This window comes from Ruditapes philippinarum, unplaced genomic scaffold (assembly GCF_026571515.1).
Source record: "Ruditapes philippinarum isolate M1 unplaced genomic scaffold, ASM2657151v2 ctg800_1_1_1_1, whole genome shotgun sequence".
NCBI classification, from domain to species: domain Eukaryota; kingdom Metazoa; phylum Mollusca; class Bivalvia; order Venerida; family Veneridae; genus Ruditapes; species Ruditapes philippinarum.
Window position 1 is genome coordinate 26,828 of NW_026863805.1, and position 25,584 is coordinate 52,411.

General features: G+C 34.3%; 2 protein-coding genes across 2 annotated transcripts in view; both read right to left on the reverse strand.

The window, feature by feature from the left end:
* LOC132723388 (Golgi apparatus protein 1-like) overlaps positions 1–15,295 on the reverse strand; it is a 41,587-nt gene extending 26,292 nt beyond the window's left edge. The window contains exons 1-5 of the mRNA XM_060708093.1: positions 14,754–15,295; positions 6,403–6,429; positions 6,066–6,152; positions 5,513–5,731; positions 1,121–1,366 (exon numbers count right to left, since the gene is read on the reverse strand). Of these exons, the coding sequence (XP_060564076.1) occupies positions 1,121–1,366; positions 5,513–5,731; positions 6,066–6,152; positions 6,403–6,429; positions 14,754–15,251 (1,077 nt within the window). The 5' untranslated portion in view covers positions 15,252–15,295. The remainder of the gene's footprint in view (positions 1–1,120; positions 1,367–5,512; positions 5,732–6,065; positions 6,153–6,402; positions 6,430–14,753) is intronic.
* A 3,010-nt stretch (positions 15,296–18,305) lies between these two features.
* LOC132723386 (pyrimidodiazepine synthase-like) lies at positions 18,306–21,857 on the reverse strand. The gene is made up of 5 exons (XM_060708090.1): positions 21,718–21,857; positions 21,210–21,315; positions 19,829–20,051; positions 19,017–19,146; positions 18,306–18,608 (listed from the first exon to the last, which is right to left on the reverse strand). Exons 1-5 carry the CDS (start codon positions 21,743–21,745, stop codon positions 18,364–18,366), a joined length of 732 nt encoding a protein of 243 aa, XP_060564073.1. The 5' UTR covers positions 21,746–21,857; the 3' UTR covers positions 18,306–18,363.
* Positions 21,858–25,584: the final 3,727 nt, after the last annotated feature.

Here is a 25,584-nt window from a genome sequence, read left to right on the forward strand (position 1 = left end):
TCAAACTTTTAATGAGGTGTAATAATGATGAAGGAGCAAATTTGCAGAGGGGAATTCATAAACCTCTCACTGCTATGCAGAGGGGGTATTGAAAGACCAATTGATTTTGGTGCATCTATCTTGCATTTGTCAGCTGACGGCAGAATTGAAGCAAGGCCTAAAGAAAAGGAGGTAATTTCCTCTAATGATAAATGGACGGATGCGTTCATAATATTTTTATCTATTTATTTGCGCGTTCATGTAAGTGAAACAGCCGAACTGCTGCAATATATGTTTAACATACGAGAAGCAGCATCTAAACAGGGTGGTTCTGCCAGGAAGTCATATGACGAGCAGTTCAGGCTCCGACAGGCAAACAACAAAACCAAAAAAAATATCAACACAAATATATTCCAGTTCCGAACCCACAAAGCATTAACATATATGCCCCCTCAATGCAGATTCTTGTTAGTAACAAATTTTTCCAAAAGGTTTACCAATTCAATTATGGAAGGGGTGATTCACAAAATAAAATTGTTAACATAGTGATATAGCTTGATTATTTCATAGTATATGACCTTTCAGTTATATACAAAAATTATTTTAATTTGATTGTGTATGGGGCAATAAGCTTATAGACACACTTTCAAATCCGTTCCTGGAACCAACAAGTGCTGAGCAATGAGTGTAAAGCTTCTTGCCCAAGGAAACAATGACTTGCCCCTCACAAGGTTTGAACTCATGCGGCTAGTGATCAATAGATTACTAGTCTGACATGTTAACCACTAGGCCATACCACCACACTACAGGACGTTTTGTTATTGTCAAAACTTAAGTAAATACACATGTCATAGCTATATGATGAAGTTGAAAAATATTTAACTCAGCAAAAAAGGTTAGTCAAATATACATAACCATTGACCTTGAGCAACTCCACCCAAAGTAAGAGGACCACCTATAGTATGTTCCTACTAAATATACAAGACTTTAGTCAATAAATAAAGGATTTAAATAGTGTTTTTGTAGTAGTTCTTTTCCATTTTGATATCAAATATCAATGGTGTAAACAGGATAAGTTTTAACAAGAACTCTCTGAAAATACAGTTAATCGATGACAAGTAAAATACAATAACAACAATACCTCATCTGGCATGCTAGGATCATTCTTATGTTTGAACAGACAATCAAACACCTTTCCACCACCGGCATGAACCATGTCACAAAACGTTTCCCTGGCTTCACGGCAAGCGTAGTACAATGGTCTATCAAGGTGATAATCATCTGACTGGAGCTCGGCCACACGCAGAACCTGCTTCTTACACTTGTCATCTAAACTCCGTAATTTCTTTGATAAGCAAAGAATTGTCTTCCCTTGCATGTGAGGTTTCTGTTGAAAAAAAATATTTCAAACTGATTCCATGATCACGTGTGAACCATATTTTTGAAACTTACAACTATTGTTCCCAAAAATTGATAAAAGTAACTGAAACAAGAGCTGTCCGTAAGACAGCGCGCTCGACTTTTTTATTGCTTGCCAATAAAAAAAGTTTTTGCAGTAAAAGGCAATACAAGAATCTCTGTATTTTTAAAGTGAACAATGGCCATGAGCATTAAGATATTTAGTGAAGAATTATTTTACTGAATTGTGTGATACCCTTGAACACTGCAGCAAAGTTTGAAATGTTTAAGTCAAAAGAGGGCTGGTAAGAAAGAAAAAAAAACTGAGTTGAGCCTTAAATAAATTTAATAGTATTAAACCCACTTTGAGAGAATAAGGTATTTTTACGTCACTCAGAACACCTTGGTAAATGACATAATAACATAATTTTTCAAGAAATCTATGCCAAGGAAGCAGTATATTTTTGTACAATCAGCATAATATATAGATTTGACTTTGTATGTGAAAGTATTATAGTTACCTTATAATACAAGTAATAGATAAATTTTATCAAGCTTTTTTAGATGTTGTCAGTTGGTCACAAGTGGATCTCTTTCACACAAAAAAAAGTACAAAAAGAGAAAAATAACTAGTTGTTTGATACCCTTGAATATTACAGCAATGTTTATATGACATAATTTATGGTAAAGTGAACAAGTGGATAGGAATGAATTTTTTTAGATTTTTTAAGTTTTTTAGTTAAGGGCCATAATTCAAATAAAATCTTTGACAGAATTACCTTCTCCTGGACATGTTTGGGAATCATGATTGTAAACAAGTATTCCAACTTTCAAATTAATATCTCAAACAGTTCAGTCAAAAAGTGGACTGGTACTAAAAACTTAACCAAGATTCTAAGTCGATAAAAGGCCTTAATTTTTAAAACAAATCCTTGACAGAGTTACCTTCTCTTGCGTACAGATGGGGGTAATGATGTGAAATAGCATTAAAAGTTTCAAAGCAATATCTCAAAGGGTTAAGGCAATAAGTGGATTTTACCCATATTCAATGTATTTTCTAAGTCAAAAAGGGGCATAATTCTGTCAAAAACCTTGACAGAGTTATGTCCTCTTGTCTGTTGATGAAGGTCGTGATGGTAAACAAGTATGGTCAGTTTCAGAGCAATACCTCCAATGGTTTTGAAATAAAGTGAGGTGGTACAAAAAACTTAACCAAGCTCAATACACTTTCTAAGTCAAATAAGGGCCATAATTCTGTCAAAAACCTTGACAGAGTTATGTACTCTTGTCTGTAGATGGAGGTTATGATGGTGAACAAGTATGGTAAGTTTCAAAGCCATACTTGTAATACTTCTGAAATAAAGTGGGGTGGTACGAAAAACTTAACCAAGGTGTGACGCCAACGCCGACGCCGACGCCGACGCCGGGGCGAGTAGGATAGCTCCCCTTTTCATAGAAAAGTCGAGCTAAAAACTGGTTTAAATAGCCTGTGTTTCAATGGCATTTATCCCATTCAATTTGTTTTGACAATTTTCTTGAATACTAATTTCACTCAATATTGTTACAATGGTGGCCATTAGTATATTTCAAGATAAAACATGTGTCATGCATGCATTAATTATGGAAATTGAAATCTAAATACCAAAACTTTGCTAGCTTTATGGTAATAAACTCTAGTTTAAATTAAAGAAAAAAGTGCTAAACTGTTAGCATAGTTAAAGCTAAGCTCACACTGCACTGGAATACATCAATAATGTCCAGTGACAAAATAAAAGCTAAGATATGAAAGAACAACAGTAGAACAATGTATTTCTCAGCAGTATAAAGCCTGTAAATTTCTGTAAATATATACTTCAATATGTAGCTGGCATAGCAAAGCAGTTACAGGAAATTACACACACAGTTACAGGAAATTACAGAATTAAATAATGTTATGGCTTCCTGTTATTAAGCTCTCAAATTCCTATAATGACTGGTTATCTATAAGAAATTTTATAAAAATTCCACCTTTCACAAAATTCCCCCTGCTGAGGGTAGCAACCCACTTCTCCCAAATTTGATTGAATGCCCTGCATAGGCACATCCAACATGCCCCATTTATCTGCCACACAAAGGGGGCTATAAGGTAGCTGATTAAATGCCTCCTTTATAAAAGAGTCAAATCATATTACAGGATTTAAATCTGCATATATGAGGTGCCAGAAATCATGTGTCAGAGATAACACTTAGCTGAGACACATAGCGTTTTGTTGAATATAACCAAAAAATCAAACCATTTATTAACTTGTAAATTTATAAACTGAGTTCAACTAAATGTTACACCATAATTCTGTCAGTACATGATTTCCTTCATAACCTTCACAATACCAAATGTTGCAGCAAATAAATTTATAAAGTATGGAATATGGAAAAAAATCTGTTGTGCATAATGGAGGTTTCTGCTCATATAATTAACCATTAGATGTTTTTCATTTTACAATATATGGACACGTTTCACAAAATTTACATTTCATGTTATACAAATGTAGACAACAGCTTGCGGTTAACATATGTAAATGATATTAATGGTAATTTTTTTTATACAATTGCAAGCCTGTAACAAGCAGGATATTGTTTTTTCTTCAATAAATTCAATTTATTTAGTTTTGATTCTACATGAATATGGTATTATTTTTACCAGTTAAAAAGAGTCATTTTTCATGGATATGGCTATAGTGTAACAGTAATATAAGCACGCAGCAGTGATGCTATGTGTATAATATATATAACTCAAATTGTTACTATACAAGTGAAATATCGTTTTTATTTAAAAGCTTTATTATACTCTTGTTATGTAGCTTATGTGATAAAACATGTTTAGATAACTCGATTTATCTAAACAAATCTTAAGTTGCATTAAATTTGATTGCAAGTCTTATATTTATTGGCAAAATCATATCAACTGAATTTGCTATAATAAAAGCCTAAAGGTACCATAATTTTTACATAACATAAACCAGATATTTATCCCTCTTCAACACACTGTCATCTACATTGTATTTCATCCTGAAAAAAAATCTTTGGTATCTACATGCACATGAATATATATTGCCATTGATTCCAAAACATACATAGTAGGACGTTCTTTATGCCCAAACTACTTACGAGGCTTGAGGCATATAAACTTGTTATTGTATGTCAGTTTCCCCCCCCCAATCATTCCATAGATTGACAAAACTGTGGAATTTGGAGCGAGATCGATGCCGTATGGGCACAAATCTAAATTTTGCTATTTCTGATACCATAGTAACCAGAATTTTCACCCTAGGAAACTAGGCAAAAACAGACCTGTATAATTATATCATATTGCTAGTTTTCCATCTACATCAAGTTTTATCAATCATCGGTTATTTCATAATGCAATTTCAACAAATGAACTGAACTTTAAAACTGTGTATAACAAAGTTTATAACTAATTAATATCTTGACTTATCTCAACTTACACTTATGTTTTGCTGTAATACAACAATTATAAACATGTAAAAAAAAAATTCAGCATTTAACCACATTTTTATGCAAAATCACTCTAATATAACTTTTGCAAACAAGGGATATGCATGTTTGACATTTAAATTCAATTTTGTTGTTTTAATAAGAGGAAGGCAAGTAATATATTGTACTTTAAAATATCTTGTCCACTTCCTGTTATCAAGTATTATTTAACTGTGGATGCAAACTAACATAATTTATCTGTTTCATTTTTACACTCCACCATTAAGGATAACTTCAGTTTTAAAAAAATAATTTTCATTTCCTCTTCCGAAAAAAGAACAATTAAATTAAAGGTACAGACATTAATAGATCTGCAAAGAAATGGCTCATCATCAAAAATTTTGCCTGTAACATACCTCTTGCCAATTTTGAGATGTTTATTTGTGTAAGGAATACATGTAAAAGGACCTATGCAACTAGCTAATATTAGGTTGTTGACAGCTTCAAGTTTGTGTCCCCCAATAAAAAGGAAGACAATTGATACATGACTTTAACTGTGTTACCCATCCACCTTACCCTGCCAACTCCCCCAATCCCCCCATCCCACCTCCCCTAATAAAAAAGAACTCATAAGAGATATTAAAAATAAAAGAAAATGCCTTACATTAGCATCACCATCGTCAAGTCTACCGCACTTATTTTTTTCAATATCCACCGCACAGTTCTCGTGGAAGTGCCAGACCAGTTGATAATCGCCAAACACGATATTCGCCATCTTAGAGAGAAACTTGCGGCAATTTCTGTCTGTAATGTTGTCCATCTGTTCAATCAAGCATGGAATTCGTATACCCTTACCTGATGGAAGATCTCTGCATTCAGGATACTAAAATGAGAATTGTGTAGAAGAATAAAACAGATTTAAAACAGACTGAATAGAATATGAACAGATCATTTCAAGAAAACGCTCCATTTTTAAAAAAAATTATAGTACTTGTAAAGTTTATGTAAAGTTGTGCCATTAAAACACACATATACAAAAATAAAGCCTTCAGACAAGACTTAAATGTGTCTTATATGGCTTTAATACTTTTATTTCAACAGACATATTTATTTTTTTCCATCTCAAAATAACTATTATACATAAGATACTCAATAAAACTCCATAGCTGGAGTAGGCATGCTGCCTTTATAATGATAAAAACAGGTAAGATATTTACTTGCTCAAATACAGTCCGACACACTTCACTCGCTCCAGACTCAAATCTATCATCCTTGGTAAGATTCTTCTTGTAGTGATAAATAAGCTGAAACCATGAAAATATTATAATACAGTATCTATTATATTTACAATAGTACATTGTATATATAACTGTAAATTATATTAATTTACTTACTTGTTTCATATCTTAAAAGAATTCAGTTGTAGCTTTGAGAAATTCAAGTTATTAATCTATTTAATTAACAGACGGTGACCATAAAGTTAACATTAGTCAAGATATGTGTATAACTTGCTCTATAAAGGTTATATACTGAAATATATTATCAAGTACTTACATTCTGGCACTTTTCTGACACCTTTGACTGAAAATAACAAATAAACAAAATAAGTAATTCTTTTAACATACATTGCTATAATAAATATGTTTTCCTAACATGCCACAGAAGTATGCCTAGTTATTTCAAAATCCATTATTCAAAATCTTTTCATGGATGACAGAATTGATGACTGGATATAACCATCGCTGTACTTTTATAAAACTATAAACCAGAGCTTCTGCTAATGGAAGTTTGGGAGTTATTTAGTCTGTGATTTTCAGGCTTGTGAATTCTAAAACATAATAATTTTCCTTCTTTACCAATAAAATGTGACTTCCATCTTACCTATATAATGAGACTTCCAATGTCAGAGAATTTGCAGTCTCTAACTTACGAATTTAGAATTAAATGGAAGTCCTGCTATAAACTTTAAGTCTTAACAAGACCTTGATCGTTTAGCTACACACTCATCAGAAATTGTTTTAAAGAACCATATCTTTTAACCAAGTTCTTACAAAATCTATAACCGCATGACAAAAAGACATGGACTGGACATGACTATCAATGCACTGTCATATCATGACTTCTAACATTCAAGTATGAACTTGACCTTTCGGCTCTTGAGCTAATTAATTTTTTTGCTCATTAGGTATCATCTTAATAAGCAGCATACTTATGTCCATCCATGAATGAAAAAGCTATGCACAAAAGAAAACAATCTATTCACAATCGTAAAGTTTGACATACAAACCTTGAAATGTGACCTTGACCTTTAAACTGGAAAAGCTACAAATCATCATGTCTTACACATTTATGCTGAATTATTTTAAAATCCATCCATCATTGAAAGAAATGTTCATGCATAATAATTTTAAAGGCAATCCAGGGTTGACATAACTGTTGACCTGACTCGAACAGCAGTGTGCTTTTACAAAAATGCATATCAAGACTTGATCTACAAGAGTGACCTTGACCTTTGAGGTAATGACCTGAATTATCCTCCAGACACACTGTCATTTTGTCCCACATATTTAAGCATAACAGTTTTTAAATCCAGAATGTCAGAATTGTTGATAGGGACACGAACATCAGAGTCATAACTGTTGACCTCCAAGTGTGATCTTGACCTTTGAAGTAAGGACACAATTCTTTCACACAAAAAGTCTCAGATGTATTTTACCTCTATAAATCTATATAAATCATGTGACCCCGAACGATTTGGAGTGAGGGTTAATACTGAAGGGGCATGATTTATATCAGTTTTCACTTTTGTAAAGATTAATAAGACAATGCTACATGCTAAATATCTAAGCTCTAAATATTTAACTTGCCCCATCAGGCAGATTGGTTAAAATTTTAACTTGCCATTTGGTAAATTAACTTGTCCTGGTTTCAGGCAAGTGAGTTATTTCAAATACTGACAAAGATCGAATCCGGGTCAACTTAGCCATAAATGATAAAACTAACTCAGCCCCAGAGTCATCTCTGCCCTATACCGACTTCCCCATCTTTAGGCTTTGACTAATTTCATATTAACATTTATTGTCACAAAATTCAATCTAAAAACTTTATGGATCAATCATAAAACATCTTGTTTTGATTCTCTTCTTATTTAAACAAATATAATTTCAAACAATAAGCTGCCCATTTTTCAATATCTATTTGTTTTAATAGTGATCATACCTCTGAATTGCATTTATGGTAATTTACTCCTTAAAAAGATGATTAACTCAATTTATATGCGGAAAGTCCGAGCAGGGCCAAAGGTCCCACGAGGGCTGTAGCGCCAGGGCCCTCAATCCAATTATGGGGAAGCGGGTCGCTACCCTCAGCAGGGGGAATTTTAGTATATGGGGGGAATTTTCCTCTTTTCTTTTATGATCAAATATTAAATAAACTTATTTAAATATCAGCTGTTTTTTATTTACATGCATATTATTTATTTTTTTAAATCCCAAATAGGTAACACTTAACTGTTCAGAAGTGATTGATAAGAATTGAAGAAAAGTTTTTAACACCTTACACCATCAGATCTTTATGCTGCTTAGCTTTCTTTATGATTCCCCCCCCCCCCACACACACAAAAAAATAAGCATTGAGAAACACATTCAGACAAATGTCTCCATTTCCACTGATATGAACAATACATGGACCTAAAGTAAATTCTATTCATAAACTACATTTCTAGTGTTCTAACACACCTTTTAATAAGACAAAACTTCCTTTTCTTGACTTTGTAAAACATTTGTAAAAATCGGCATCGCGAAAATATGTGACAAATGAAAATTTGTTTTCTGTTTACACATCCACAATTCTAGTTGTTTCTGATGTAAATTATATAAAACTAGAACTATCACTAAATGTGATTAATACCCCCACAAGTCTGCTTCGGAAATGAGGATGTTACTAGTAACAGAATACCTTGTAATAGAATTGAAACATAGAGTTATGGTTGTGGGCAATTAAAGATAATTGTGGTTCATGTATGTTGCATTTCCTTTCAATGTTGTTGGCCATTGATGAAGTTTAATTGAATTACTCTGTAATAAGTCCAGAAAGACAAAGAAAAAGAACAAAGGGCAATAACTCTATAAATACTGAAGATAGAGTTATAGTTCTTGTGCACTGCACTTCCTCTTATTGTGCTTGACCATTGTATGAAGTTGTTTTGAATTCCAACCAGTACGTTTTAAGTTATGCTCCGGACAAGGAAAAGTATCAAAGGGCAGTAACTCTGTATTTTGTCAAAATGGAGTTATGGCTCTTGTGCACTGCACTTCCTTTTAATGCTGAAGTTGTACTGAATTCCAAACAGTAGTTTTCAAGTTATGCTCTGGACAAGGAAAAGTAACAAAGGGCAATAACTCTGTAATTAGTCAAGATGGAGTTATGGTTCTTGTGCACTGTACTTCCCCTTATTGTGCTTGACCATTGTATGAAGTTGTTTTGAAGTCCAACCAGTAGTTTTCAAGTCATGCTCTGGACAAGGAAAAGTAACAAAGGGCAGTAACTCTGTAATTAGTCAAGATGGAGTTATGGTTCTTATGCACTGCACTTCCTCTCAATGTGCTTGACCATTGTATGAAGTTATAATGAATTTCAACAATAAGTCTTCAAGTTACGGTCCGGACAAAAGAAAGCAATGGAAAAGTAACAAAGGGCAATAACTCTGTAATTAGTCAAGATGGAGTTATGGTTCTTGTGCACTGCACTTCCCCTTATTGTGCTTGGCCATTGTATGAAGTTGTTTTGAATTCCAACTAGTAGTTTTAAAGTCATGCTCTGGACAAGGAAAAGAAACAAAGGGCAGTAACTCTGTAATAAGTCAAAATGGAGTTATGGTTCTTGTGCACTGCACTTCCTCTCAATGTGCTGGACCATTGTATGAAGTTATAATGAATTGCAACAATTAGTCTTCAAGTTATGGTCCGGATAAAAGAAAGCAATGGAAAAGTAATAAAGGGCAATAACTCTGTAATTACTTTAGATAGAGTTATGGTTCTTATGCACTGCACTTCCTCTCAATGTGCTTGACCATTGTATGTAGTTATATTGAATTCCAACCATTAGTCTTCAAGTTATGGTCCGGACAAAAAAAAGAAGGCAATGGAAAAGCAACAAAGGGCAATAACTCTGTAATTACTTTAGATAGAGTTATGGTTCTTGTGCACTGCACTTCCCCTTATTGTGTTTGACAATTGTATGAAGTTGTTTTGAATTCCAACCAGTAGTTTTCAAGTTATGCCACGTACAAGGAAAAGTAACAAAGGGCAATAACTCTGTAATTAGTCAAGATAGAGTTATGTTTCTTACGCACTGCACTTCCTCTCAATGTGCTTGACCATTGTATGTAGTTATATTGAATTCCAACCATTAGTCTTCAAGTTATGCTCCGGACAAGGAAAATGCAACGAACAAAAAAAAGCAATGGAAAAGCAACAAAGGGCAATAACTCTGTAATTACTTTAGATAGAGTTATGGTTCTTGTGCACTGCACTTCCTCTTATTGTGTTTGACAATTGTATGAAGTTGTTTTGAATTCCAACTAGTAGTTTTCAAGTTATGCCCCGGACAAGGAAAAGTAACAAAGGGCAATAACTCTGTAATTAGTCAAGATAGAGTTATGGTTCTTGTGCACTGCACTTCCTCTCAATGTGCTTGACCATTGTATGTAGTTATATTGAATTCCAACCATTAGTTTTCAAGTTATGCTCCGGACAAGGAAAATGCAACGGACGTCTGGACGATCGACCGACCGCCCGACCGACCAACCAACCGACCGACCACCGGGTGACTCCTATATACCCCCCCAAACTTCGTTTTTGGGGGTATAATTAAATTGATTGTTTATTATAAGATCGTTTTTCATCAGTTATTTAATAAAGTATCATGAAAACAAAACTTACAAGTTTGTAATTTACGGCATAATTTACCGTGGTTGATGTAACATTTTGAAGACAAAAAAAATGATTTCATGAAGAAACAATTTGAAATCAAATTGTTGATGGGAATTGTGATTTTTTCTGCATATTTCTGTTGAAATTTTAGCATTTTTACAGGATGAAAGGCCAATATGTGACAGTAGATTTTGGGGGAAAAACAAACAGAAACGTGCAGACATGTACTGTACGATATTCCGCTTACAAAACAGGGCTTCCACTAGGAATTTTTTTTAGGAAGTCAGGACTTCCTTTCAAGGAATTTTGGAAGTCATGAGGTAAATTTCTGGAAGTCAGTTGTTCTTACGCGTATAATTTTCATGTTTCAATGTTTGATTTATAGTATGGGATGATACAAGTAAAAGCAATTATTTTAATCACAAGATTCTGAAAATGTCATTCCTTTTAATGTTTTAAGTTCAAAGTATCTTTACATGATTGTTGGGTAAATATTTTCAATAGAAGTAAGAACATTACCCTGAAAAGGACTGTATTGTTGTTATTTAAGGACAGTGGTAACCGTGTAGAACCCTTCAGTGATAACATTCAAATAATTGCTCATTGGTATAACAAAAAAAAATAATATTTCCAGAAAACTTTTAATTCTTTAATCAATCATGGTACAATAGATTCTGAAATGTGTATGATGGGTTCTTCTTTTTCTACCTCTGGATCAGTACCATACAGCTGTTGTCTCATGTGATCAGCCTGCACAGCATTTATTCATTGTGTTTTAAAAGTGTGGATCTCTGTAGATTTCCTGAAATAAAAATAAACATGACTTCTTTTAGCATTGTTATATTTCTTATTTGTAAAATAAAAATTGTTGTTTAAATATCTAATTATTTACTACAGTACCGAACACAATTTCAGTGTATCAAATGAATCATAACACAATAACAACCCAAAATGGTTAAATTTAATCAGGCTTGTAAATTGAAAGTTTTATGAAAATAATTTCGAACACCGTTCTTGACCAAATTAATTTTTTTAATTACGTTTTTGAGATACGCCAAATTGCAGAAGTGAGCGTTGAGACATTTTGAGAGTGGGTAGGGAAAAAGATTTTTAAATGTAACTTTGCTTCTCATAATTAGCGAGTGAAAAAAAAATAAAATCAAATCAACATCTATAGAATGTGTGAAAATAAAACGTCTTTAACTTCAAAAAGGAAAAAAATCAAAAGACAAAAACACGCTTCGCCGACTCGGCAAACTTTCGGATACATTCAAAACTTACCGATGCACACAATAATGAATAAATCATTTTATCTAATTAAAGTAAAAACAGATACCTACCACAGTTTATGTCAATTAACTATCCATTATCCGTACAAAACAAACAATTAATCCAATCACTTTGTTTTCACGCTTATCAAGGTCATAAATCAACACTCGCTAATTCGTCACGCGCCAGGTGCATTCGCATAATTTCACCCATCGCTGTCATGTCAAGGGGGCGGAGTTAAATAAATAATCCAATCGTACGCCAGGAAAGTGAGAAACGGTCGGAAAATGGTCGTGGCGTACGTCGCGGCTTACGATTTTCGCCGTATTCCTAAATTTTTGGAAGTCAGCGGTACGTCATTGATCTTAATTTTCGGCGTACAGATACGATTTTCGGGCGTAATTTACGGCCGTACGCCCGTTAACGGAAGCCCTGACAAAATAGACGTCAAATACCGTAAAATTCCTATTAAAGGCCCCTCCCCTAATAAAGGCCCCCCTAAGAAAAACAATCTACTCATCACTGCTGAACTCATGAATAAATCCATAATTTCATTCAAATCATTTAGAAATAGAATCCATTTTATTTTATAGTATGAACTTTAAAATCTTAACACTTTTTAATGTTATTACCAACACTTGCTAACACTAAATGTATTTACAATGATTTTTGGATTTAGGAAAAACTGTGTTGTAATAATAGCCCCCCTTTTGGAAAATGTTTAGCCCCTGGGGGCGTTTAATAGGAATTTTACGGTATATGGATTTTGATTTTCAAAATCAACATTAGTTTTCATTTTTCTCTTTAACACTTCATATGTTTTGAGGGGGAATTTTTACCTCTGTTAGGGGGAAAAAACATACTATTTTGTAGGGGGACTGCGGCCGAATATCGACCGCAGATTTGGTTGATCGAGGGCCCTGAGCGCTCTGAGATAATATGCATGATGCGTATCAATTCAAATGAAATTAAAACTAAATGAAAATTTCAAAAAACATATATCCTATACCTAATAAGCTGTGAAAAATCCTCAGTTAACTGGGCACCGCCATTTTGAAATCCTTTTAGCTAAATAAAGATATCAGAGCTCTTTTAATGAGCGTCTACACAATTCAGACTATTGCTAGCAGACGCATGCTTAGTATCACTTCCGGTGAAAGAATGATGTACAAAATCAGAAAATCCCAACTTGCATTTCATAGATAAGAACTATAGCAACGATTATTTCAAAACTTCTCCCTATTTTTCCTGAAGGGAGAAGTCACGTCTCCCTAATTTTCAGTCCAAGCTAGTCCCTGAAAGTTACTTTAACATATCCTTTTTGATAAATTAGCACATTAAAAATAACGTTAAAACAACAACTGTGCCTAGAGATTAACAAAAATGATGGAGGGGATTTTCAAGGCGCCGACGCATGCACAGTGGCCCCCTCTTTACGTACGGAGATTTTCGAAATATTCCGAGCACTCAGATATTAGTTTAAACACCTGACCACCAATTTATTTGTTTTGTTTATGGTACAAAATAACAGCAAGAAATATCTGGCTTACATGTACACTAAACATGTTATGCTAAAATCATAATTCATAAGAGCTTTTCGTGGCATAGGTAGCACCTATTTTCATATTATCCTACAAGCTTTTTAATAGAGGGCCGAGTTGACCCATGCCGAGTTGGTAAATAGGACCAAGTTGACCCTTTACCACAAGGAAGTGGCTAGCCAAAAGTTCTAGCCGTACGTGAGTCACGTACGACTAGCCTGGACACACTGTATTGGCTAGCCGTACGGCACTTTTCAAAATTATATGGAAGTCGAAAATGCATTTGTTATTTTGTGTCTTTAAACAACGATTTTAATCAAATCTCCGCATTTGTCCTAGTGTGTTCACTTTAATAAAGATGCTCCGCAATTTTGCACAAAAAATGAATACGAGTAAGCGTTGTATAATCTATCTTAATAAAATTGAGTGTCAAAGTTGCATGTTATAACGTCCTTAATTTTCATGCTTATGATTTGTATGAAAGATGAATTGTTAAATCTGTTAATTAAGCACATGGATCGAATAAATAATGATCGGAGGGGAATAAATAAATAAATAAATAAAAAGAATATTTAAAAAAAAAACGGTGAAAAGGAAAAATAATTTAATAATGCAAACTTTTCTTAATGATGGACGATGGACAAACTTCTATACCGTCGGTAATTGACGCAATTATCAGAGCCCAACAACAATTTTTTTGGTGGTTTTTTTTTTTCAGTTTAAAAATTAAACTTAATGAAACAAAAAAGGATTATTATCAAATTTTGTAAACTATTTCAATAGATGTTATTTAACTGCAACCAAACGCTATTTTTTCTCGACGTCTTGAGATGACAAAGTAAATTCTTTACTGAAACGTCCAGGGGCCGATTTTTCGACTGGGGCCGATTTGGTTTGGGGCCGAAACGTCCTGTTTGCGTAGCCAACACGTCGATTAATCTCTAAAAAGTAAACATTCTTGACTAAAACCCTCGCTTAAAGTCATAATTAACATATGCACTTTCGCCTTCCATATATTTTTGAAAAGTGCCTCACGTACGGCTAGAACTTTTGGCTAGCCGTACGGGCCCGTACGGCTAGCCACTTCCTTACCACAAAGATCATTGTGATTAAATTATGTTTCTCTGCGACTAGGGCTGATAAAAAGTTTAGGACTCTGTACCTGGATATCAATATCAGCTTGCAAACAATCCAAAACTGCAAAGTTGTTCTTTCTTAAATTGTCAGTATTGCACAGCGCTTCTACATCTTCTTGGCAATCAGGGTGTGTTGACAACATGATGTTTTTACGTGCACCAATGGGTCTTTGCTGGCCAGCTTGCCCACCTAGTACCATATTGGGCTGATTGTCATGTTGTTGTCCAAGATTCATATTATTACCCATGCCAAAGGGTTTCTTAATATCCTGATGGATTGGTATGTTATTAAGGTTTGCACCGCCTCCAGCTGCACCGGCTAGATTTTGTTGAGCCTGCATGTTGACATTCTGAATTTGTGGATTTGGAACATTACCAGCATTGTTCTTAACTTCGTAAGGAGGTAAATTTGCGGTATTTACCTTACACACTGCACAAAAGAATATGCTATAAAACAATATAAAATGTGAGAAAACCATTTCCGGATGTTTAATTTCTTTGACACGTCGAATGCCAGCCACCATCTTGGACGACTGAAAACAAAATATTAATGCGCTATGTCACTCAACAAATTATAATCAACAACATCATCATTTCAGGTTAATTTAAATGTTAAAACTATAATTCATAAATCAATATGTATCGCTGTCAAATAGGCGCCGCAAATTGTTGACATAATGATATATATTAGCTTGAATTTCGTCGAACTACTTTCTTTGAAAAATGTCGGTGTAGCTGTAAGAATGTGCATAATATATATTATATAAATGTAAATCTTCAAATTTAAGAGGCTAATCACGGAAAGAGAAAGTGCTTCATTATTTTCTTTATCAACTTTCTTAAAATTCAATATTATATTTTTGTTCATACCTAAAGATGAATAGTTTCATATCCTTGTCATATAATTCACCGTACATTGTTTTTCGCATGTTGAATGGTTCAGACCAATAGACGTGTACAATCTCATGTATCTGGGAAAGATCATGAGATGGCTCTCTAGATCTATCAAATATGGTCGGTACCCTTAATGGCCCACTGGAGGCCAAAAGGAAAAAGAAATACAGAAGCCCGTCACCTGCCATGTCCTTAAAGGGTTTGAAGTGAAAAAGCATTGATAATTTATCTCCATGCAGGTTCTGTAGAGTGTTAGCCAAAGGTATGAACTTTGAGCCTAAACTAAGTTACTAGCAGTAAAGCGGCTAATAAGCATTTATAGAGGCAATGTGAAACTGCCATGTAGCCTTTACAGAGCTGTTGATGTCCGCAAAGACACCATTAAAGCCTTCTCTGCGTACTAGGGGTTCATGTACCCTTCCTAGCTAGTCGTCTCTGCCTACTTTGTAGAGCCACCCCCCTCGGCTTCAGTCAGGACATCGGCAGCCGGTCAGTAGGTATAATCATTTGTTTTGGGCTTTCTACATACACAGGGGAAGGAGAATGGGGAAAGAAAACCTGCTTAGAAACACCTTTAAGCCCCTATATGCAACGATGCCTGAACTCACAGACAATGTAAAAGTGGTGTCCAAAAGCTTTTAACCTTTTTGCAGATTTCAAAGCTTGCAACACATACAATTTGAAACCAACGGTAAAAAAAATCGAGCTGTGCAGACAGCTTCCTTTACCAAAATTTTCCCAAAATCACGAGATACAGACACTATCCCCTCCGAATAGTCCGAGGCGACGTCACCTCATATTTAAGAAAGGTGATTAAGCAACTCTACAAACTACAGACCCATTCTCTTGGCACGTGATGGAACATACATGTATTGTGGCATAAAATATTATAAAGCACTTCCAGGCTAAAATATAAAAAATCAACAAGGACGGACAGCATTTAATGAACGCTTATTAAACACAGGACCACCGACAAGGAGCCAACAGGAAAAAATATTTTGTTTGACCTCCAACATGGATCCAGGTTTAAAAAGTCAAGCAGACTATGTAATTATTAGGACTTGTTAAGGATCTATCTAGGAACTTAATTCTAGCTCACAAAACATATGTTATACTCCTCTCCTTCTCAGAGCATTTAATTAATTAAGAAAATCATTTATTTTTACTATACATGTTAAACCGACATAACATACAAGACTGCACGCTACAATTGGCAGCTGGTTTAATCTTTTCTCATAGGTCACCATCTATTTAAGTCAATGGTGACAAGCTGCAAGTCTGACGAGATATCCGTCATATTAAGTGTTATTTGCTGATGACACTGCTGTTGATTTCACGATCAAAAGCAACACGCAAGAACACATAATACAAGGGGATCTGAATAGGTTACACCAGTGGGAGAACATACTGGATATGGAATTAAGCCTATATCTTAATGCGTAAATTGTATTCAAAACATACCCATAAATCAAGTTACATACGTAATAGTCAAACACTAACACCAATAGGTGATGCAAAATACTTTGGTGTTAACATCACTTCTGAACTTAACTGGAAAAAATACACGTGAATCAGATTAGTTCCACTGCTAGCAAACCGTAAACTTTATGAAAGGAAGGGCGGCATTCAATGAACGTATATCTCCCAACACAACCCAGTAACACTGGACGACCGACAAAAAGCCCAGCAGGACACCAAATAAAAACAGGAAAAGACACAAGGGCAAAGCATGAACGGTGATGGGGGACGGAAAGGAAACCCAATAACCATAACACAAGTACTCGGTGTCTTAAAGGAAGACAGAGCAGCAAGAATATCACCTACAATTACCCGACGAAGCAAGGCAGAAGACGAAAATTATGACAATTCAGTCCCAATAGGCTTTAAGAACTGTCCGTCATAGTCTTCCACTTGATCCGTCAGTTGTAATCAAATGAGGAAAGCGTAGTGTCCAACTGTAAACGGTTTGAACACTAAGCATTCGGTATGTCTTAAAATAGTAGGATCATATAACCTCTTTTTAATAAAACGTTTTATAAAAGACAGCATAAAATAACCATGACCCAATATCTTACGAAGAGTTTCAAATCTCTAAAATTTTGAAATTAAATCGAAATTACGATAATAAAATTTAGTAGAATATTTCAGTAATTTATGATAGCGGTAGCCCTGTTTGAGAATCTTACTTGTTAGGCAAATATTCCGTTCATAAAAATTGTTCACATGGCTACAAAAAGCCCAAGCGAATCTAAATGCTAGTAACTGGGATACATATACTCCGAAGATGTTGCATTGGGTACATCTCCATCTAGATGAAGACACCTTACTTTACCAAAAACAATATCACCCCTCCTATGTAATTATTGATTGTAACAAGAAAATATAAAGATCCAAAAATGATGGAATTCGTTTTATCCCGTTGTAGTTCATTAGGATAGATATTAAATATTTACTGGCTCTGCGTATCACACTCGATTGCAAGATCTCACAAGCAAGTAATATATGAGTGCCATGTTTTAATATTTAGGAAGCGTCCATTCTCTTTGATCATAGAATTACTGTATCAAAGATGGCATCTAGGAAAAATGCTGAACATTAATTGCTTTCTTTTCAAACAGGAAAGTGATCCAACAGGAGACGTAAAAGTAAATAAATTCTTTTTTATAAATCATTTATTTGCAGAGGTCAAATAATGTTTCAATAGTAAATTGCTAAAGGAATTAATCCTTTTGTCTTTTATTTTCATCTAGACAGACCAATGTCATAGTCGATCTTTCCAGCTTTCAAAGATTTATAAAATAATTGGAACAAATCTAACGGTGTTTTCGTTTTTATAACGGCGGGCAGTGATGTAATTCGTTTAACCCAACCATTTAAATGATGAAATCTGCTGTCTTCTAATTTGCATTCCTCAAAAAGTTGTGAATAATGAACGATACGCTCCATGTGAGGCCACATATGAAAATCTATCATCATAGGTGTTTGTCCTGCAAAAGATGAAATAAATCGTAAATACAGATGATTTGCAACTTTCAAGGTCAACAACTTGTCATTCCACCTGTACAGTCTTGCTGGCCAGTGGGATGACATATTTATGGATATATAAATGTACATGCATATGTATCTTGGAGGACCTTTGGTGTTTATACATTACCATAAATGATGACACTTTAATTAGTAAGGATGCTAAATGAATTTCACTCAGCTAGTTTTGTATATATTGTTTTATTTGAATAATTATGAAACATTTAAAGCGATCGAAAATTGATACTGTCAGGAATTTAATTATGTATGCTTCGATCGTAAAAAAACACTTTAAAATATCATGAAGCAAAAGCCAATGAAGTCCAAATTTCGATTAATAAGTAGAAATAAATCAAGACACTTGTACATACCACCGAAGAAAGGAGTGTCTTTAAGTCTTAATTCATTTTCGATATCATCAAGGCTGGCTAAAAGATCAGGAAATACATTCCCCTCAGTTCCCGGGGAACATGAAAATATTCTCCCAGTACCACGCAGTACCTAAAGTGAAATAACAACTATAGCTCTATAAGGATTTCAACTTATTTTTCACACCATACATTCCCTGCAAAAAGTGCATGAAAATTAGAACAGTCAATAGTTCAAGTGAGTTTACTGATACTTAAATTGAATAGCCAACATTAAAGAGTCTGCAGTTAGACTGTACAAAATTAGAAATACATGTACCGGCTGACATATATAATGATAATTATTATCACCCGAATTTTAAATCAGGATTAACAATAAATAAATAAAATCATTCAAATACATGTACATAAATAACTCTAAATGGTACAGTTCTGACCCTAAATTTTGCAAATTACAAATAGCAATATGTCCAAAAGTCAGCATAGTCTGAAAATTACTATTCTGGAATAAAAAATAATTGAGCCGTGCCATGACAAAACCAACATAATGGGTTTGCGACCAGCATGGATCCAGACCAGCTTGCGCATCCGCGCAGGATCCATGCTGTTCGCTATCAGTTTCTCTACTTGTTATAGGGTTTGTAAGCGAACAGCATAGATCCTGATCAGACTGCGCAGATGCGCAAGCTGGTCTGATTCCATGCTGGTCGCAAACCCATTATGTTGGTTTTGTCGTGACGCGGCTCATATATTTTTAGAATTAGAATATCGAGTCTGATTGTTGAGCCTTAACTAAATTTATCAAGTGACTTTACCCTTGACCAAATTTCTGCAAACATCTTTGTCTTGGCAGCTGCGTAAGGATCGTCTGGTATCAATTTATTTTTTGGGAACACAGCGTCTAAATATTCATTAACAATAACAGAATCAAAGACGATAACATCATCATGTTGAATTGCTGGAACCATTCCGAGACAGCTGACTTTTTCTATGTACCATTTTGGCTTGTCCGCCAAATTTATATTGACTATTTCATATCTGTAACGAAGGAATAGACAAATGAGCCGCGTCATGACAAAACCAACATAATGCGTTTGCGACCAGCATGACTCCAGACCAGCCAGCGCATTCGCGCAGTCTGATCAGGATCCATACTGTTCGCTATCAGTTTCTCTACTTGTTATAGGGTTTGTAAGCGAACAACATGGATCCTGATCAGGCTGCGCGGATGTGCAGGCTGGTCTTGATCCATGCTGGTCGCAAACGCATTACGTTGGTTTTGTCATGACGCGGCTCAAATGTTTACTATTGGCTCTGAAGGAACATACATTTTTTAGCTTAGATATGATGTTTGTTATTTAGTTTTAGAAGTCATAGACCAGTGTAAGAATTAAATGATTTATTCTGATTTCTTGCCCATATTGCTCTTGTTCGTCAAACATTCGGGGTTTTATATAGATTTGAAACATTAGATGAGAAAAAAACACAGACGCTTACAGCCAACATCATTAGAGTTAAGCTTGCACGAATATCATTCAATGATTAATGAGATATTTCTATATCACTTTTTTCTGAAAGAAGTATTAGACATGAGCCATTATTAATTAGAAAATATATAAAAATTAAGCACAATGATTTGAGCATGTTCTATTAGGTTGACATCTTAAAATTAAACATTTGCATAATTATCATTATTGAATAATATGAGTACAATATAAGTTTTGCAGCTGTGTACCAATATGATCAGCATTGTATTTAAGCAGATCCAAATCCAAATACAACGACTGAAGCATGATGCTGCAGACGTCAAAAGTTTACTTTTTTTTGACATGAACAAATCAAACAAAGCGAGTTGGAGTATAATTGGGATATTTTGGAAAATATACATAAGGCTTTATCTATAAATTAATTCGTGTTGAAAGATCATATTTTGGAAAATATACATTAGACTTTATCTATAAATGAATTCGTGTTGAAAGATCACATGGTGTAGACGCTTGGAGTCCAATGGTTACATCTTAAAAAAACATCTTACAAGGTATGAGATTAATATACATTACATGTGAACAACACATTTTAATTAAACAATATATATATAATAATACAAGTTTTTTTCACTTAATTAGATCTCGCCGCATATTATACTAACATATATATTAATATCATAATTATTAATTTGATATAAATCGTACGTACGGGATGTTTTTATGTTCAAGTACAAGTCTCGTTCTTTTGGCAAAAGGACAAACTCTGTTACTGTATAATCTCAAAACTCCTGGCTGTAACTCGGGGTAAACGCTGTCTAAAATGTGAAGAACATATTTTAGTCTGTATTACCAGAAGACCTTTATATTCACACTCAAATGACAATCAAAAGTATTGAATAATTACAATATTTAAACATATTTAGTTATTGTTAAAGTATGCTAAATAAAATGTTCTGTTAATTCAGTTATCCCAATTAAAGAAATTTATAAATAACCTGACTGTTCGAAGCAAAAATAAATATATAGGACATTTCACTACAACAACAACAACAACAACAACAATTTTAAGGAAACCTAGTTAAGTTTATGTACATTCACCAAAGGGCAAACAGAGCATGAGTTTATGTTATTATCAATCAATCATGAAAATGTAAGGTAGACATAAAGAACACAATTAAAAGTGTTTGCAATTACACATTTGAAAAATAAATGCTCACCTGACCCAAAAGAATATTCCAAGACCATTGTTCGATAGTTTAGATTTCTATAAAACTAACGTGCCGATGTAAACAAATCGTATCAAAGGTTACGGTCCAGTTGTGGCCTAATTAAACGTGTTTTTGTAGTTTTTTTTGTCTTACTATGTTCCTTCAAACATTAGTTATTTTGATGTGTTCGTTGAGCATTTGAAACTTTATTAAATATAGGTAGTTTTAAATGTCATAATGTATTCAAGTCGTTTTTTTATATTCAAAGAGAGCATACTGTACAGACATGTATACAAAATGCAATGACCCGCGACGACGCTGTCCGTCAATACTATGGTGTCTTGTAATGGCCATCGCTGCATATAAGACGCAGAAAGAAGAAAAATAAACGAAAACTAGCTGGTATTAAAAATATTTCTACTTAACCTTGGTAATGTTTGTATACGTTGTTGATATTGTGCTTTCAATTTATAAAGATAGTCACATTTATATTTTTGATAAACGTTGTAGTGTTGTTTTGGACAATGTAAATACATGTGCATGCATTTTGTCATGGTCAGTGTGCGCTGATCTGCTGCGTTCGGTCTTGATAGATAGGCAAGAGCTTTCAAAGACAGCCATGACTCGAACTCATATCTCGACGAAATCATGAAGAAAAATATAGGGATCGTTTTTCGACAGTGAGAGACAATAAAGCACTGTAAATACATGTGTAGCAGGTTTACTAACCTTGCAAACCAGGGTTAACTATAAACTCTAAGGTTTCAATCAAACAAAGATCATTCACAATTTAGATGACTTTTATTAAATTTACATTTCTCAAATATCGTTATTCTAGTTTATAACATTTCAAAATCTACTACAATCTATACGTTGGTCATAATTTACAGTTTAATATGAAAGCAAAGTTAATTTAAATTATTTAAGTTTCTTATTCAACTAAATGGAAAACACTCCTGAGAAAATATAATAAAAATAGATTTCTTATTCAAAAATGAAACAAAACAAAAACCCTACATTGGTAAAAATTGTGGCTTATCTCGTTGACTAGGTAAAAGCTACATTGGCGTCCTTGAGGCAAAAGCAATTGAGAAGGTCAAAATCTTTCTTATATAGTCTGACAAAAAGTGAACTCACTAAAAATCTCATGCTAGAAAATAAAGGAAATGGGGTAGTTTCAAATTAAACAATTACTTAAGAAAACATTATCAATAAATAAGAAAAACCATAAAAGCGTAACATTAAATAATTAATCTTGAAATGACCAAAAATTTAAGAGGACCAATCTTACACTTGAAAAGTCATGGATTTAAGTGAATCTGAAATGCTTTACCGTAAACAGACGAAATTTAGAGAGAAATTACTTTAATGAATAAAAGATAAATAAAATTGTTTTAGAAATAATCAAAATCTGCCACACATGCATTTCGACCAGACGGTCAGGTTTTTAATTCAAGCCTTAGAATTAATTAAGCGACTTGTTAAATAGGCAGATCTTTCTATACGTCATCTCATTCATTCAGTGGAAAAAAACAAAAAAGGCTAATTATTGTTCAGAATCGAGATTAAAATAGTGTAACAGGTGGCCAGTATGTTGCTGAATGCTGCGACATGTTTCGTCGGATTGGAAAGATCCTTTTATTTCATTTTGTGTAAGTCACCAACTATTCGGGCTCAGTTGAGCGACAAAGTAAAGAAAAAAATTATAACGCGAAACTAAAAACAATGGTTGTACAATTATTTAGCGGTTCATCTTTAAATGATCTCGAAATACATGTGTAAGCCCTAGACCTCTGTGTTTGTTTTTTCTTTTTTAGATGTCAGAAGCCACTCTTGTTCCTGCTCGGCTCAAACATGAAGCGCCGTTCTTTAAGGAGTGCCATTCCGACGTTAATCTTAAGACGGTCAGTATAACACTACCTGTTTGATAGACAAGAACCTCATATGTTAAAGCCATGTCTCAGACTTAGTGGCACGATAGATAAAACCAGGAAGGTCATTTTTGGAGGTCGAGGCTGCATTAGTGTAAATACGAGAATTCCGACGGACATCTTAAGACGTGCGGTCAGTACATGTGGTCTTGAATCGCTCCTAACACTGCTGGGATAGGTCCCGTTTGATTATGAAGAGCTAGTCTGTTTTAGCTGGTTTCGGTCAAGGCGGGATGCTCCCCCGCCTCGGAAGCCGTAATCACAACATTTTTTTTTTCAAAAATTACATGAACATTTCCGACTCGGTTTGAGTTTGTACATGAGGGATAATGAAAAAGTGCAACATCCCTCACGCCCAAGCACCGAATTAAGCAGTATTTAATCTTAAAACGCTTACATGCACTGGTATCAAGGGTGTCGAAGAATTAATGTACGGTGCAACTTTTTACAGCTGCCACTCGATCAGCACTTGACACCTGCTGTTATGAAGCTTTAACAAATTGGAAAAGAGTGATCCCTGGAAGCACGGAGAACAACAATGTACCGGTAATATAGCAATTGCAGACTCGGTTTGAGTGAGCATATTCCTGAAAGACCATGAAAAAATGTAATATCTCTCACGCCCCCTCCCCCTAGCACCGGCTAAAGCAGCATTCAATCTTTAACACGTACGTACGTGCTAATATCGATGATCCCGTAAGACCAGAAAAATATAAGTCTAATTTAACTTAGTGAGCCCAAATGCGAGGCCATTTTTGACTCCAGGGGCATGACTTAATTAAGTAATTCTTGTAGATGTCCTCCATATTTAAATGTTAGTTACTATATATATATAAATTTCTGTGTTAACTTAGTGTCCATCGAGGCGACTCAAATTTCACGCACACTTAGGGTTATGATTCATGCTGAGCATGTATGATCTAGGCATTGTAGTTCCGGAGAAGATAATTTTTGATCACATGTTTACTATTAATATTTTATTAACAAAGCGGTTCCCAGGATGAGGCCTTTGTACCCTATTGGGGCTTGATTTAGAGATATACAAGGTGATGATGCTTCAGGGCATTGTAGTTTTAGACTTAAGTGTAGTTCCCTTCGTAAGGCTATACCTAAGCTTACTGGCCATCGGGGACGAGCCAATTAGGGCATACTTTTTATAACTTTTGTTGAGGACCTAAAGGTGATAGTACATGCATGTACATGTATCTATATGTTCTTGGCATTGAGGTTTCAGGAGAAAAATATATTTACATGACTGTTTGCTTTGTAAGTCTATATAAAATAAGTGACCCCAAGGCGGGCCAATTTTCACTCCAGGCTAAAATTTATAAAAGTTCATTCCAAATAGCTACTTTCTAAAACTACAATGTGTTTTCTATTAAAGTCTATATAAACTTATTGACCTTCAGGATGAGGCCAATTTTCACCGTAAAGGTAGGTAAAATAAATATAATTTCAACATTGATTGTGCTGCAACGTACATACAATGTATATGCTCTGGGAATTGTAGTTTCGGAGAAGGTATTTTAAAGCATGTTTACTATAAAAGTCTATAATAAGCGAACTCGATCAGGATAGGGTCACTTAAAATTATCCTAGGAGCACGAGGTAAAACTTCAACCAAATATTTAAGCTCCGAGCATCGTACGTAAGGAGATTTTCATTTATAAGTCTATAGAAAGTGGCCCGGGATGGGCAAACTTTATCCTTTGGAAAAAATCAAATATAAGTTTTGTAGAGGTCTTCAATGTAACGTTGTAAATACTAAATATCTAAGCTCTCAATGCAAAGTATCTCAGCTATGGGCATTCTTCAGCCCAGCGGCATTATCTATTTAGCTAACGTAATTAACTTGCATGTGTTGCACTATACCAAATATATATATGCTCCTAGTACATGTATTGTAATTTCAAAAGATTTTTAGACATATAACAGCATAAAGTAT

What these genes read in the sequence shown, in the direction of transcription:
- LOC132723386 (XM_060708090.1), bottom strand. Translation starts at nt 21,745, where the DNA reads ATGGTCTTGGAATATTCTTTTGGGTCAG. An exon ending in CTTGAACATAAAAACATCCC is followed by an intron (nt 20,052 to 21,209) that starts GTACGTACGATT and finishes CCTTCGTTACAG; the next exon opens with ATATGAAATAGTCAATATAA. An exon ending in AGACACTCCTTTCTTCGGTG is followed by an intron (nt 18,609 to 19,016) that starts GTATGTACAAGT and finishes CATCTTTTGCAG; the next exon opens with GACAAACACCTATGATGATA.